The following is a 15,327-nucleotide window of genomic DNA, read 5'->3' as shown; positions in this document are numbered from 1 at the left end:
AGGGGCTTTCAGGGGGTTATGGAACAACTTGGCTATGAAATAATCATACATATGGGAAGGGAAGATAACACGGCCATGCGGCGCAGCGATAGTGGAACCTCCAAAGTCAGCGACACTAGCAACAAACAGAGGAGTGTGGCATTATTCTGACTTGTGGAGTATGGAGGACCAAAATTGCTAAATTAGAAAAATAAATCAATGAACAAATAAAAAAATAAATTAGATAAAGAATATAATTAAAAAATTAAACAAAAACATAAATAAGTAAAAATATATACAGTAAAAAAAATTAAAAAAACAAGAATAAAAAACTAAAAATAAATACAAAAATAAATGTGGAAATTTGTTTTTATTTCCCTTTATATTTATTTTGTATTTAACTTGAATTACAGCATATATTTTATATCCATTTTTACTTTCACTTGTATTCATTCATTTATTTTTAATTTTAGCAGTTTTGGTCTTCTGGAGGTTCCACTGTACTAATATGAAATAAAGAAAGGAGTAGAGTATTACCTATGGAAGCTCAGTTGAAAACTCACAGCATGCTGGGGACTTGAAAAGGTGGCAATTGCTTTTCTTTGCTGAGGTATCATTCTGAACATCTGCAAAACAATGAAAAACAATTATGGGTGTATAATGGGGTGGAAAAAAATATTCTTCACCCACACTAGAGGGCGCAAGAGGCTGTGAGGCGAAAGGCTGGGGAGCTACTGAATCTGGGCAACGGGGGGCGCTGTGAGATCACACAGGAAAATGTCATGACTGAACCTGCTGTACCATATGTTTAAGATTTTATTGGTTTCTGTTTGAAAATCTTAAAAATTAGGACGGTTTAGACTAGACTATTATTTAAATGATTAACTAACTCAAATACTAGGAACCTTTTGCATTGTCGAGTTCAAGGACACATACGTTTTTCCTAAATATTTTTTCCCTTTGTATGACAATAAATTACAGTATTATGCTAAATTAAATTGCAAGTCCAAGGAAGACTTTTATATAGAGCTTTAAATCACTAGTACATTTCCAAACAGACATTTACCTCTATTGGACCGATGGATCTTAAAAGGCTCTGCAGCTGCACATCAGTGGTTGACGACGAGAGGCCTTCGATGGTGACGGTGCGCCGTTGATTCTCGCCGACCCGCTGCCCTTGTCGGAGGCCCGTTGGACCGCCACGACCCACGTAAGCGCCACCTCTTCCTCGGCCCGACACGACGACCTGCGACAGACACACGGGGAGGTTCATACGAGTCAAAAACTTTCCTCTCAGCCACGCTGACGTTTCAATTGTCAATCCCACAGTGTGGAGAAGTGCTACGTGATCCCTAAAGGAGAGTCGATGCTTTCTTCGCACACACCTCAGACACGGCTGACTTTGCTGTGATTGACTTATCATATTTCTACAGAGAACATCAATGTCAGCACATGCTGCACATGCCTTGGCACGTCTTCATACGACGAGCCCGTGAGTGAGAGGTATACTCCATCCGATGCAGAGGAATATGGGCGTGGAGGGGGAAGGTGGGGGCGAGCATTGTGTGCGCACAGCGTTATGGTGGCTGCCTTAGCCTGTCAGCATCAGTGAGTGTGACGGCAGCCTGGTGGTGACAGGCGTGCGGCGAGGCCAGGGGACCCGGTGTATCCCCCACCCGTGAAACGTTGCTCCTATATGCTTGTCAATACACCTGGCACGCTGTCTCGTCTCATGACTACCACCGTACGACGTAATGTAGCTGTAATGGCGGGATTTAGTTTATTTAAAAAAAATAAATAAAAAAATTCTGCACACTTCTTTGGAAGCGATGAAATGAATCAGTAAAATTCAGTTTAGGGTTGTCACTATCAAATCGTTTACGTGAGTTGAATGGAAATAACTACTAATTATCTTTTGTAAATATGCATGATTGAACCAACAAAATTAGCCTTTGCCAAACGGTTAGCAATCGCGATTAGCATTAGCGTGCTAACAAATACCATTTAAGGTAAACAAACACTACCATTTAGTTCACACATACATCATCTCTACACGAGTTGAAGTAACTAGATACAACTACCGGTACTAATTATTTATCTTCTGTGCGTGAGCTTTATTAAAAAAACACTAAAAGTTAGCAAACGTGATTAACGCTAGCAATATCCATTTAAAGTAAACTAACACTAACCACCATTTAGCTCACACATACATCATATCTACACTAGTTGAATTAACTTTATTTCTATGCATGATCATTATTAAACACCAACAAAATTAGCCTAAACTGTTAGCAATCACGATTTGCATTAATGCGCTAGCAATTACCATTTAAGGTAAACAAACACTACCACTTAGTTCAAACATACATCATTATATCTACATTATACATTGTTCCATGGGTAAAAGTGGAGCCGAGCTGCCTAACTTGAATAACTTGCGTTCATTTGCAAAAAAAGTTTGTGTAAAAACATGGACCGCAGCGCAAGCAAAGCTTTGGGGCTTAGTCGACTTTCCTCCCTTCCAGCTCTAATTCAGTTAGGTGAAAAACCTGTGTCCAATTACCCAGAACCAAAAGAAAAGAAAGTAAACTATATGCTAGGCAAGGGGGGCCTTGATCAAATTAGCATGCTCCTATCACTAACCTATGGAAATAACATCAAAATAGAGCACATATTTCAATGAATAACACCTCTTGGCTATGAATAAAAAAACAATTAAATAGAAAAACAGTAAGCATGAGCACATCATCTCCGGTGTCATTAGTCCGTTGCAGAAAGACTTGACATACCCTATTCTGCTGCGGGTTGCCGATGCCCCCTCGGCCCGCCTGTTGTATCCCGCCCGCACCGTGCAGCTGTTGCATCCCGACGGTGACCTTCCTTTGGACGCCCTGCCCGAGAGGGGTGTCTGGCCAGGTGCCTAGTTGCGGCTGATGCTGCTGTTTTGGGTAACTCGTGGCCTCCGGGCCTTTTCCAGGCTGCAAGGCAATGCAAGACATGCCAATTTTAGAGGAAAGGCACAAAACAGAACCAGGAAGGGACTGAGCACTAAATAGCACAGAAAAACATTGAATGGAGAGCAATGCATATGTCGATTACTTTAAACGCTATATTGCCTCTTCGTAAAAGAGGCTTCAATAACGATCGACTCGAGCTGATGGTCTCATTATCAAATAAAGTCACAGCTTTGACGCGCAGGGGGGGATTGAAGGTCGTCTCCTGCGCGAGACTCTGAGGAGAGATGTGACAGATCAATACGCAGGAAGAAAAGAGGCGATATCTGCGACTTCCCCCCCTTTCACTGAAGAGTAAATGGATTAATCCCCCCTATAGAAATCACAGCTCCCGATCGCAACCATCAAATACTAAGCTGCATTACACTGGAACGACAGCAGCTGGATGTGTACCCCATCCCCCTTCACTTCCCCGCCGCCGCTGCATCATCATCATCATCATCCTCTTCTCAGGCTTTTGTGTCTTGCGATGCTTTGTATTATCCTTGATGAAAATATACTTTGCCTCTTATCAGTTTGCCTAAGCCATACAAATCCAAATCCTCAAAAAAAGTGGCAACTTTCTTAGCACAGGTATTATGCTACACCCCTGCCCCTCCTTGCTTTTTCGAGCGGCAAAGATTAATTACAAGGGTCTTGGATTGGCGCTCCTTTGTTGCCTCGCACCTGAGGGACGGCTCGACGGCGGGTGGGGTGGGGGAGTGACGGAGGGAGGAAAAGAACGCCGATAACATTGTCAAGCTCTCGTTGATGACAGCGGAACAATGAGGAGGGGAGAGAATCTTTTCGCCGGTTCCGTCTCTCGTTATCCAAGATGCGGCACGTCTGATAGTCGCGTCGCAGGTTTCCATTAAGGGGCTGACACCCGGTTATCTTCATCTGCAGCCAACGTGATCCTCCGGGATGGGAGTCGGGGATGGGGAAGAAAAAAAAAGCGGCTTATTCCTAACATCAGTATGAGTGTTTAACATGCTCGCCTTTTGTGATTATTCAATAAAGATTGCTTGGTAATTAAAGGCACGGCAGAGACTTATCAAGTGAGCAGAAAATGGCGGGCAGCGCGAATGCTGGTGGGTTTTATTGGGGTGACTGTCAACTCTATAAGACACCCCCCACCACCACCACCATCTTTACAAGTTGCCCTTATAAGAGGACGTCAACCTTTAAAAGCAGTGATGAAGTGTCCCCTAACTTTGCAGATAAATGTCACACGACTCTTGATGCCTTGCTGCATTGAGGGTTCGTTAAGACAGTGTCCTAAATATCAGTTCCCCAATCTTACAGGAGGAAGAGATCAATTTCGCCAAAATGACACAGACGTCCTCATAACAATCCTATTGGTTAGAGCTCCAAGATAAAATACAGAAAGTTTGTGGGTTGAATGAACAAAATACATTTTGGCCAACTTTGAAAGAGCTAATATCTACAAAATCTGTCAGGGATCTAGAAGCTACAATTTACATTATGGAGTAATGGATTATTTGTGGATAGCTGCATTTTTTTCCCCTATTCTTATTTATTCACTATTTTTTCCCTTAAACTAGTTACAATTTAGGTGATTAAGTCAAGTTTCATGACCGACTAATTCACCTGCGAGAGCAAATGCTGCTGTTTTGGTGAGCAACAGAGTTCAAATTTAATTATTTAATTTGCTGATGGTGGGAGAAAAAGGTTTACTTTTCTTGGGGGCTGATGACATACTCTGCTTGTTACCAAGGGGGTGGGGTGGGAAGAAAAAATAAAAAAAATAAACTAATCTCCTACAGTGTGCACACATCTCCATCTTTCATTGAAATGAATGGAAATGCAATTAAAATCGGTTCCAGCCTCCCAAAACACTCAAAAACCCGAGCCATGGCACGTTCCCGATCCCAAATGAACTGCAAGGGTTTTCTTATTTTGAAACATGAGTGGGCAGTATGCAAGGACAGAGCAGTTCCACACAACTGCATGTGTGTCTGTGCACATTTGTAAACATCCCAAAAATAAATAAATAAATAAATAAATAAAAAATAAAAGTATCAAATTGCGATAAAAAAAGAGGTGAAAATCTTTGCTCACCGCTCCGGAAAGTTTGACCACTCGGACTTTTTGCGGCACCTGCTGGCCTTCGCTGTCAGTGAGCTTGGCCCGCTGCATCACCGTTCTTTTAGCCCCAGGTTTAAGTCCTTGAGCCTGGGGCAGGCCAGGCCCCAGCGCGGGAGTCACAGGGATGTTTTTGAGGGGGATCTGAGCAAACTGGTTGGGAGCGCCGGGTTTGTTTACATTCGGCGGCACGCTTGTCCTTCTCTGCTGCAGCAAAGGGCTTTGTGGCGGTTGCCTCCACTGTTGGTCCGAACCGAGCCTGAGAGTCTGTGGCTGCTGGCTATTTCCTTTTCCCATCTGCAAGCGCGACTTGACGTTGGGACGAGGCGTTTGCGCCTGAGCCGCGTCATTGGGATTGCCGAGCGACTGATTGAACGGCTGCTGGGGTCGTTGTCTCTGCTGTTGCAGCTGCGGAGGCTGTCGCGGTTCCGGCGGCGACGGTAGCAGGACGAGCTGCGGGGCGGGCGGTGCCGGCTGGTTTTCTTGTGCTGTCGGTTGCTGTGAAGGTGCCTGACTTTGGGTTGGAGTTGGCGTATTGATCCGGTCGAGTAGCTCTTTCTTCCTGACGCCGGCCTGCAGCTCCCGCCTCAGCTCCTTCCTCCTCAGGACCTCCTCTCGGAGGCGCTTCTGCTCCTCGATCTTCAGACGGTACTGCCGGGTCTCTTCATCCTCTTCTGGGTCCTGCGACGGTGGGACACAAAAGTGTAAACTTCACCATTGAAGAGTGGAGAGGGCGTGACATTGAAACGTAATCAGAGTTACAAGCCTAGACGATAAAGCGATCGTATTGATCGGTTCCCCCCAATGGAAAGAAGCTGCTGTCATTAGCGACCATATGATTAAGTTTTGAATAAATGGGAGTCGCGAGCGAGCATGTTAATATGCTTGACTGATGCGAGCAGCGGTTAGAGAGCCAATGAGGCTCATTCTTTACACACAATTATGTTTGTATTAAGGGTGTCAAAATTAATGTGTTAATTTCGAGTTAATTCAAAGTTCCTTTAACGCCACTAATTTTTTTAACGTGCGAATAATGACCGTAACTTTACTCTACTTGGAATACCTGTACTGAGGGAATTCCAGTCGCAACGCATCAGACACGTCCACGTCAAAATTTTAGCAGTAATAAATTCAACAATAATGCATATATTTGTGGAGATTGGGGTCAAGTTGTATTTTACCATTTTAAAAAGGTTACTTCATGTTAAAGATTAGATAACTCTTAATATGAAAAAAAAATGCACTGAGCTGTATCAGAAATTCAATTATGCCATCTAGTGGCAGAAAAATGACCTCAAACAAATCATTACACTCGTCTTTTTACAGTACATCTTTTTTACTCAATTTGATTAATATTACGAAATTATTATATCAATGACTAAAAGATGCAGCCATATTTCTATTAGTTAACATTGTTTTCACTTTTAAGAGTATGAAAGCCTAGGGGGAAAAAGAACAGAACAGATTTAAAATGTGCAAATAATCGTGGGTTAACTATTGAAGACGTGCGATGATTTTCGATTAAACATTTTTTATCTAATTTGCTCCCAAAAACATGTAAATAGGTTTTTTTTATTTTATTTTAATGTTTTAAGTGTCCCAAAGACTTATTTATAGTTTTTTTTTTTTTGTTTTATGCTACAGCATACAGAAGGGTTTGATGCAGCCTCTCAACTAACTGCAAAGAACGATTGCAGAAATGGTAGTTATTACACAAAGAGATCAACCAGGGCCATGTTGAAAAAAAGCTCAATTACAATTCTAAATAGATTTGTGAAAATTGATTAAACTTAGCTATATTCTATGCTAATTGCTGCAAAATGGAAACAGATAGAAATATACTTTTTTTCCTGATGAAAGAAAAGAATTTGTCTTTTGATAGGTTCCATGTTTTTACAGCAATAGAACACAATATTCTGTGAACCTTGCAAAATCAGTCTAAATCCAGTAAAACTCGCAATACTGTGAAAAATCAAAAGTCAAATTTTCTATGAAAATATGCCTAAATATCTAATATACATACAGTAATTTTAATATACGAGAATTTTTTATTTTTTTTTAAAGCAAGCAACTTCCCGTTTATCTGTTATGGCTAAAACTATTATATGGAATTTAACGTTCAAACATTTTAGACGGAGGTGTCAAATCTTGGTTATTCAGAGCAGTGCTCTCTCCCTAGCCCCCCAAAATAGCAGCCAATTTTTATATTTCCTATAGGATCGTTTATGAAATTAGAACAAGGAGGAAGTCAAATCGTGTTCTATTTTGGGGCTTCCTGAATACTTTTGTGACCAAAATCTGACCTGGGGTTCTTCTTGGCTGCTTGGGATTTCCTTGCGAACCACCATCCTGCCCGCGGCCAGGGGCTGCGGGGTGGCGTTGGCGCCGACCTGGCCTCTCCCTCTGCCGCCTCCAGGCAGCGCAGGAGCCCGCTGCACGGGACGCACCCCCTGCGTTGCCTTGGCAACAGGCCTGACGTTGGCGCCGAGGGAGCCGGCGGGGCGGGGGGTGATGTTTGCGTTGCCAGGTGCTACGGGGAGCTCCCGTAGGTTGCTGTTGCGCTGAGGGTGGATTTGCTTGGAAGCAGGTGTGCTCTGCAGAAAAGAGAAACAAAAATATCAGCATTTTACAGCAAACATTTTGTTGTTACTATGCATCAGGGGCAAACTTTTTAAAACAGCTACTTATTGGATACTGATTAAATCCAAGAATATCTCACCATCCTTTGCCTGTTGGCCATGTTGCGCTGTTGTGGGTTTTGGATGCGGGGGCTCGGCTGTCTCGGACTGTTGTGTGACGGCTGGAAGAGATTCTGTCCGTGGTGCAACAAGTGGGGAATCTCGTTGAGGTTTAGCTGTTGCAGCTGCTGCTGCTGCTGATGATGATGATGATGATGATGATGGAGAAGCTCCTGTCTATCGTGCTGTTGGTGGATGGGCTGATGGGTGGGTACCGACTCCTGAATTGGAGACTGAGGGAGTCCTTGTATCAAGCCCTAAAGAAAATAATTGCCTTATTAAAGCAGTAGCAGAAGCGACCATTCGCGTTCTCTTTGTTGTACAGTCACAATGACAGTGAAATGTACAGTGACAGGCAGAACAATTCAATTATATATATATTTTTTTGCCTTATCTAAGGTATATAATATGCGTATTCATCTGCTGGAATTCACGGAACGGATTATTTTAGTATGAATAATTTTTGTGACATTTCTGTGCTGTGACATAACTGTTGGGAAATGCTGGCATGGGATTCAAACACTAGAGGGCGCTCTTGTCTATGTCTCATAACAGAGTCTTTCCCTTTATGCTTCACTTGCACTGAATATCATTGTTGGTGTTTATTTATGTAAATATTGCTCAGGTACAGCAATCACTTAAACGTGCAAAGCTAACAAAAATCATAAACTGAATTCTTGATCTGATGTAAACGGAGCAGGAAAGATCAAAGATAAGACTGATCTTAATAGAGCAAAAAGACAACACACAGGTGTTGCTTATGAAAAGCAGTTGCTCTCACTCGTACCTGAATGCTAAACTGGGCTTGCGGTGGAGGGAAAAGGCTCCCCTGCGGACTGAAGGGCTGACGAGGGTTCAGGAAAGGCCTGGACGGGTTGGGTGGGGGACCTTGTTGATTCAAGCCGACCAAGCCCTGGTGACCTTGGGGAGGGGGGAGGTTGGGTCTCGGCGGCTCTCTGGAGAACAGTCCAAGTGGGCCCTGTGGGTTCGGCTGGCTGAAGGCCGGTCCTGGTGGGCCGAAACCCATGTGGCCCTGCGTGGGCATTTGCTGCTGCTGCTGCTGCTGCAGGTTGATGTTCATGAGCGGGTTGGGGCCCTGGTGATCAAACATGATCTGCCCTGGAAAGCCTGTCGGATCTGTGCGTTCTGGGCCTGCATGACAAGCAAAAAAATAAAATAAATAACAGAGATGTCAGAATTTTTAACCTTCAGTAAAGGTGTACTGTTTACGGGCAGCAATGAAAGCTGAATGTGGTATCAAGGTCAAAGTGTAAAACTACTGTATTTACGGTTTAAAAAAACCCCGGCAATGTGAAATAATACACGTTTATGCCGTTTTCCCACAGCTCATTCAAATGAATGCACAGCATATGGACAAACATGCATTTAACATGAGAGTTGCTCGTGGGGCTCACCCTGTAGGTACAACCCGCCAGAGGTGATGTGGAATAATATTAACGCTGCCAGGAGAAGCATTGTAACCTTTGTGCGAGCTTGGCATGGGACTCACCTCCCATAAAGAGGGGCTCCCTGTCCTGGGGGCCTTGATGCGGCTGGCTCCTGAAGGGTTCCATGTGATGAGTAGGCCGCTGGGGCTGAGCAAAATTATTCGGCATGTGCTGATGGAAGTCTCCCGGGCCCTTGGGAAACAACAGGAAGGCATTCAGGATCACACAAACTCAAGTGCCTTATTTCCGCTAATAGTGGCCATGTGACGGAGATCATCAGGTGTGTCGCAGAAAATTATCCAAATTGCTCATCTATAAATGTTAGCGACTTATAGTGATCGGTAAAACAACTAAACGCTCTTCCACTGGGTAAAATGAACCTGTGTATTCAACTCTACATTTATAGAGAGGCTTAATGAGGCCCTGATTTCACATCGAGTTTGATGTCATTTGAGTCACAGATCATTTCATTATCTACAGTTTGGCACGAGAGTCTTATACAATGTCTGCCTTGACTCAATAGTTACCAGTTGCCTCATCCACTTCACACAAAGTGTATTTCCATTCTTTTCTGATCAGGAACTGCTTGGACCCATTTGAACACCAAAACAGCAACACCTATCCAACCACTGAACCTGTCTCGAATTGTGGATGCTGACAGGATGTTTTGAACCAATTCCCCGAATGTATTAACGTTGTGCCGATTGTGAACAATTTATTTTCTGGCAATAAATTTTACGCGCCAGGGTGCTAGGCAATTTATTTGTTCTGTCCATTCTGTCTCAGTTTCTCTGCATTTCTCCATAACCATATATTTTTATGCTTATTTTAGGGCTGTGCAATTAAATCGAAATTCAGTTACAATTTCAATTAGTACACTCCACAATTACAAAATCGGCATAATCGTAAACAAATATAACATTATTAATACTAATTTTGAGTTGAACTTAAATTTATATATTTGCACCTTTTTTATTTTTAAATTACTAATTCATTAAATCTTGTTTGGTCCAAAAGGAACTTGCATAATTTTAGTGCTTTAGTGTATTTAGTATTTAGTGTGTATTTTTTTTAACATTTAAAAACAAATGATTGTCCTAATTGTGATTGCAATTACCAAATCAATCATGATTAATATTTTCTTCATAATCGAGCAGCCCGAGCTTATTTTGTTTGCAAACATTGTCATTTATCAGGATTATTTAATATTATTCCATAAAGCTCCTCCCATCTACAATTAAGTAAATATACTATGCATACTCAGTTGAAGTAAAGTGTGAGGAATTTTGGGTAGGCGGCCCTTGTAATTGAACATGGGTGCCAATCAGCATCATCGACATTAATACCACTTGGGCCTTGATAAAGCTTTTGAAAGTCGAGGTTAACAAGACGGGGGGATTTCAAGGGGGAATAAGTGCCCTCATCATTGTTTCAAGCACTTGAGCTGTCTGTCCGTTGCATACTTTCCATCCATCTTCCAAGGAAAAGCTGATAACAAGCATCTAATCCCTCATTGGAATTCAATTACCTCTCATAACCGTCCGCATTGTTCTTTCAAACATTCATCTCTGTTGAAAAATTAACCTGCTATTCAACACGTGGCACTTCCACAAATGGGATGTTTGCCTCCTCCGAGCTCATTGTGAATTACTTAAGATGCTATCAAGGCTTAATCCATCTTCATTCCGCTGCCGCGTGGCCGTGTTCGGGGAGGCGTCAGAAAGCTGGAAGGCAGCGCGCGTCCCCAAAACTTGCTTAACAGAAAGTTAATCAAAGGGGCTTAAAGACAGGGGGGGGGTCACGCTGGGAGCGCCGCTGACGTGTTTGAAAAGGTCAAGACAGGCAGGTTTTCACAATGAGGCGTCCATATAATAGCGCGGCTCATCCTCTCAGTTCTAATCCTCCATAAACTGGCTACGGGGCTGTTCAATACGTGAGTGATGCTGAGCTCTCGCCAGCCAAGGGATAACCAAGACGAATCATAATGAGAGGTCAAAGAACGCAAACGGTGAACATGGATTTAGTTTAAGGAACTGTGTCGTGCCTGTCTTATTGTCCTGCTCCTACACAGGCTGTCAATTAACCATATTCAGCTGTCACAATTATAAGTGCGAAAATTTCCCGCAAATTACCAGAAACTTTTTGAGGGGAATTTTGGTACATTTGAAAAGGTCTGGAATATGGAATTAGGCTATTAAACTGGAAAACTGATTAAATAAAATGTTAAAATTGGATAAAAACAACCGCCATGTTTCTAACAATTCTTTTTTTTTTTTTTTTTTTTTTTTTTTTACTGCATTTAGATTTAGAACTGTCTGCTATTTGCGTTATAACCAGTTCCCATTAATACCCAATGGAAGGTTTTCGGCTTTGTAAATCTCTGGAATTTTGCAATACTTGTCAGAAGAAGTGTGGTTGGAAAGAAAAACCCTTTGTTTCAATACACAAAAGGAATCCATTATGGGAAGAAAAAAAAGAGAAAGAAAAATAAAGGAATCTCCCATGTGCGCGAAATTGTTTTTGCAGACTCCAGTAATAAGTAAAAATTCTGGATGAATCATCTACATGGGGGATTTTCAGGGGGGGGCCAGGCACAAAATGCATGACTACCTGTCATAGTAAAAAAAATGGAAGCCTTTTTTGTTTTTAAATTGATAGTCACGCAAGCACAACGAAGAGCTTCTTAATGTATGAATGATGTCATAAATTCATGCATGTTCTTTATCATTTATGTACAGCGTATGGAGATGTTTGGGTGTCGGTGAGGAGCCAAATGTCTAATTTGGGTCCTCATAATTAACCAGCAGGAATTTCAAAACCACTAATGAAAATTCCGTTCAATAACTAGAGCCGCAACCCCCACCCTCCCCTCTAGCAATTGGCTCTGATGGGATGATAATGTATGATAATCACGAGCAATCACACGTCCACTGGTAAATGGGACGTTCCCGGCTGATATGATAACGCGCATTTCAAATGGTGTCCGTGGCAACGGCTGCCGAAATTCGATTGGCGGCCAGAGAATTGATCATCAAACCGCTTTGCTGCATAGCCTTGCAACTCCTTGCTAGCACAACTGGCAGATTTAGACGAAAAAGAGTCATAAACAGCTCCCTGCTGTTTTGCTATCAATACCGCGCAAATGGGCCGCATTGGGAGGCGAAATGCAAAAATAATGACACAGGCGGTTGGACATGAGGAAAATAAAAACATGCTTATGTTTTGATAAGGATTGGCTTGGGTAGTAAACTGGATGTCAACTGACTGGATCAAAAGGCACTTTCGGGAAAGACGTAATGACTGAAGTGGGCGAGCTGTTCCCTCTCCAAAGAGTAATGACTTTAAAGGCATTTGTGTCATCCCTTTGAGAGTGAAATAAAGCCCCTTTTCTAACAGCAAGACTCGAGATATCTGACGTGAAATTCCGCTTAGGAATAAATGCATGGTACAAAAGGGCGAGAGGCCCACCCACCCCCCTCAAGCCCCATGAAAATACCACCATGTTTCATTAGCTCAAATACCACTCCCCATGCCTTTGGGACGCTTCGAGAAAGGGAATTTCAACTGGCACTGTAACCTGACTTCCATTATGTGTTGAGATGGTCGGCCTGAGCCCGAGTCCATCCATGACAAGCCCCTAACTAAGTCCTGCCGCGGCGGCGCCCACCTAACGCTCCTATCGCTCCTTTCCAGTTGTGCGGCTCGTATCAGTGTTTACAAATTGGCTTGAGGAGCGCTCTAATGATACTTTCGCACAAGAAGGCTTGCTAGTGTGTAGCGGCGGTGGTGGGGGGCTGGCTAAAGTGCTGTGAAAGGGAGGGCGAGGAGCAGCTGCTACTTACAGGGAACCTTTGAGGACCAACAGCAGGCCGAGGCTGGCTCGGAGCAGGAGGCATCAAGGGTACTGCAATGAAAGGGAGGTGTGGTGGGGGGTGAATGGGGGGGGTGAAGATGAGGGGCGGTCGGCAGAGAGGAGGAGGGGATCATTATAAGGAATTTTACAACAGGCACAATTACATTGCACAGTTTAAGACAAGATTAAAGAGCTGACCAGGCTCTCGCCTCACCATGGTGGCCAAATTCTGAGCTGCAGAGTTATTGAATTTTTGTTATATAGCAAGTCATCAAACTTAAAATAATTGAACATTTGTTTTTGATATTGCGTTTTTCTGACGTCCTTGGCGGTTCTACTGCTACGGTGGTGACAAGACCTTGCATGCAAAAAAACTCATCTTGCTAAATGTTACCTTGTGACCTTAAATGGGTGATTTGAGTTAAATAGGAGACTTCCTGTCTTTTTAGAGATATTAATTTTTGTAAAGACTTTTTTTTTTTTTTTTTGTCTAACGAATGAAGGCATTTCTACCAAATTTAATTGCTCTGAAATGAAATCTGTTTTGGGGAATGAATTCCAGTTAAAATTCAGGTTGCAGCTACGCAATATTTTTAGGAGCGAATAAACTTATTTTGCATTGATTAAAAAAAATGTGCATGTGCCGTGGAGGTATCATTGTTTTCTCACCTGGGGTCAACCATCTTAACGTTCCACACTACAACATCTGTGACTTTGAGTGTGTGTGGCTTTAAAAAAGGTGGGTCTTGGCCTGGTGAGTGACGTGGGAGTCAGCAAATGAATGTGGAGAGTTGGCTCTTGTGTGCTCAGGTTAGCAGCTGGTTAACTGGCAAACCATTAGCCAGTATGCATGTAAAATGCTTGGACATGTGCTTATTGCATATTTATTTTATTTCGGTTTGTCCAATAAATCATTTGGAAGTACACAGAGGTTGTGTTTATTCTTGAGCAATTGTGGGGGCATTACAGTAACTTTTAATGAGGTGATAGGGTTTATTAAATCAGGTGTTTGAGTATAGCAACATCATTAAAACTAAAAAAAAATAAAAATAAATCCAAAAAAAGTGTGTTTGGTTTAAGAATAATCACTGGTGGATGAAAAATGAACTCACAAGTGCTCATAATACGTCATACTTTAATTAGTATGGTCCTTGGGTGGCTATTTAAATAAAAAATAAATAAAAAAAACCTGCTCAAATCAGTGCAATCCATTCATACATTTTAGGCAAATGCAACTGAATCTGCAACATCCTCATTACTGAAGCAAATAAATAAATACAAATCAAACACGCTGAGGTTGAAGCTAAATAGAGAACAAACAGGCCAGATAAACCCATCCCAGAGAATGAAATGTGCTTGTCACCAAAAAAAAAAAAAAAAAAAAAAAATTCAGGATAAACTCATTAATGGTCGGGAGAACTAGTCACTTCTCATTCACCCCGATGACAAAATGACAGTCTAATCCGCGCACCTTTTCCGCACAGTGAGTAGGGGTAACCCTGCACCAAGGTTTTAAATTACATGGAATTAAAAAAAACAAATAAATAAATAAAAAATGCTGATCCAGTGGGGTCAATTTACAATGCAAAACGTTCCAGAGAGCCTGAGGCAGCCAGTAGATATAAGGAGGAATTGCTTCGCTCGTGCTCAAGCAGTATAAATGTAGTCATGTATCATCCTAACAGCACTCTCCCCCCTGCATAAACATGATATGTATTTTTTCCAATTTGGGATACAAACCTGGTACAGTGGATGGCGCCGAGCCTCTGAAATGGGGGTTGATGTGGATGTTTTTCGGTTGTTGTGGTGGTGGCTGCTGGTGATGGTGGTGATGCTGCTGCTGGTTGTGATGATGACCGAAACTGGGCGGCGGGGAGCCCATCAGTCGCGGTGGCTCCATCGGGGGCTGCAGCGGCGACGAGCGGTGGGTCATGTGCGGCGTGATGAGGGGCTGCTGTGCGTGCGTCCGCCCGTGCTCGTGGAAGGGGTGGGGTCCCCGCGGCCGGGACAAAGGATGGTGGTGCTGCTGCTGATGGGGAAGATGGAGGAGAGGTGTTCGGGAGGACTGGCGTTGTTTGGAGAGTGAAGGGAAAGGAAAGAACAATATTATGAGCAATGTTATGACTAAACAAACCAAAACTGTGCAGTATGCGCCTTGTTCGGGCAGAATATTTGACACAATTATTATTTCTGCTGCTCTCCTATAACCC

General features: G+C 42.8%; 1 protein-coding gene across 3 annotated transcripts in view; it reads right to left on the bottom strand.

Annotated features, from left to right (window-relative positions):
- The window catches only part of rbm33a (RNA binding motif protein 33a), a 29,462-nt gene that overhangs the window by 5,077 nt on the left and 9,058 nt on the right, over positions 1-15,327 (bottom strand). For 2 of the 3 annotated variants that reach the window (XM_077509630.1, XM_077509628.1), the window contains exons 9-19: positions 14,858-15,182; positions 13,107-13,168; positions 9,327-9,456; positions 8,604-8,968; positions 7,798-8,073; positions 7,382-7,672; positions 5,055-5,759; positions 2,769-2,957; positions 1,046-1,225; positions 517-605; positions 50-115 (exon numbers count right to left, since the gene is read on the bottom strand). In XM_077509630.1, coding sequence (XP_077365756.1) covers positions 50-115; positions 517-605; positions 1,046-1,225; positions 2,769-2,957; positions 5,055-5,759; positions 7,382-7,672; positions 7,798-8,073; positions 8,604-8,968; positions 9,327-9,456; positions 13,107-13,168; positions 14,858-15,182 — 2,678 coding nt within the window. The remainder of the gene's footprint in view (positions 1-49; positions 116-516; positions 606-1,045; positions 1,226-2,768; positions 2,958-5,054; positions 5,760-7,381; positions 7,673-7,797; positions 8,074-8,603; positions 8,969-9,326; positions 9,457-13,106; positions 13,169-14,857; positions 15,183-15,327) is intronic. The other variant, XM_077509629.1, reaches the window with a different exon arrangement.

This window comes from Festucalex cinctus, chromosome 20, assembly GCF_051991245.1.
Source record: "Festucalex cinctus isolate MCC-2025b chromosome 20, RoL_Fcin_1.0, whole genome shotgun sequence".
Taxonomy (NCBI): Eukaryota; Metazoa; Chordata; class Actinopteri; order Syngnathiformes; family Syngnathidae; genus Festucalex; species Festucalex cinctus.
The sequence above is the reverse complement of the archived record's forward strand: the minus strand, read 5'-3'. Positions and strand labels throughout refer to the sequence as shown.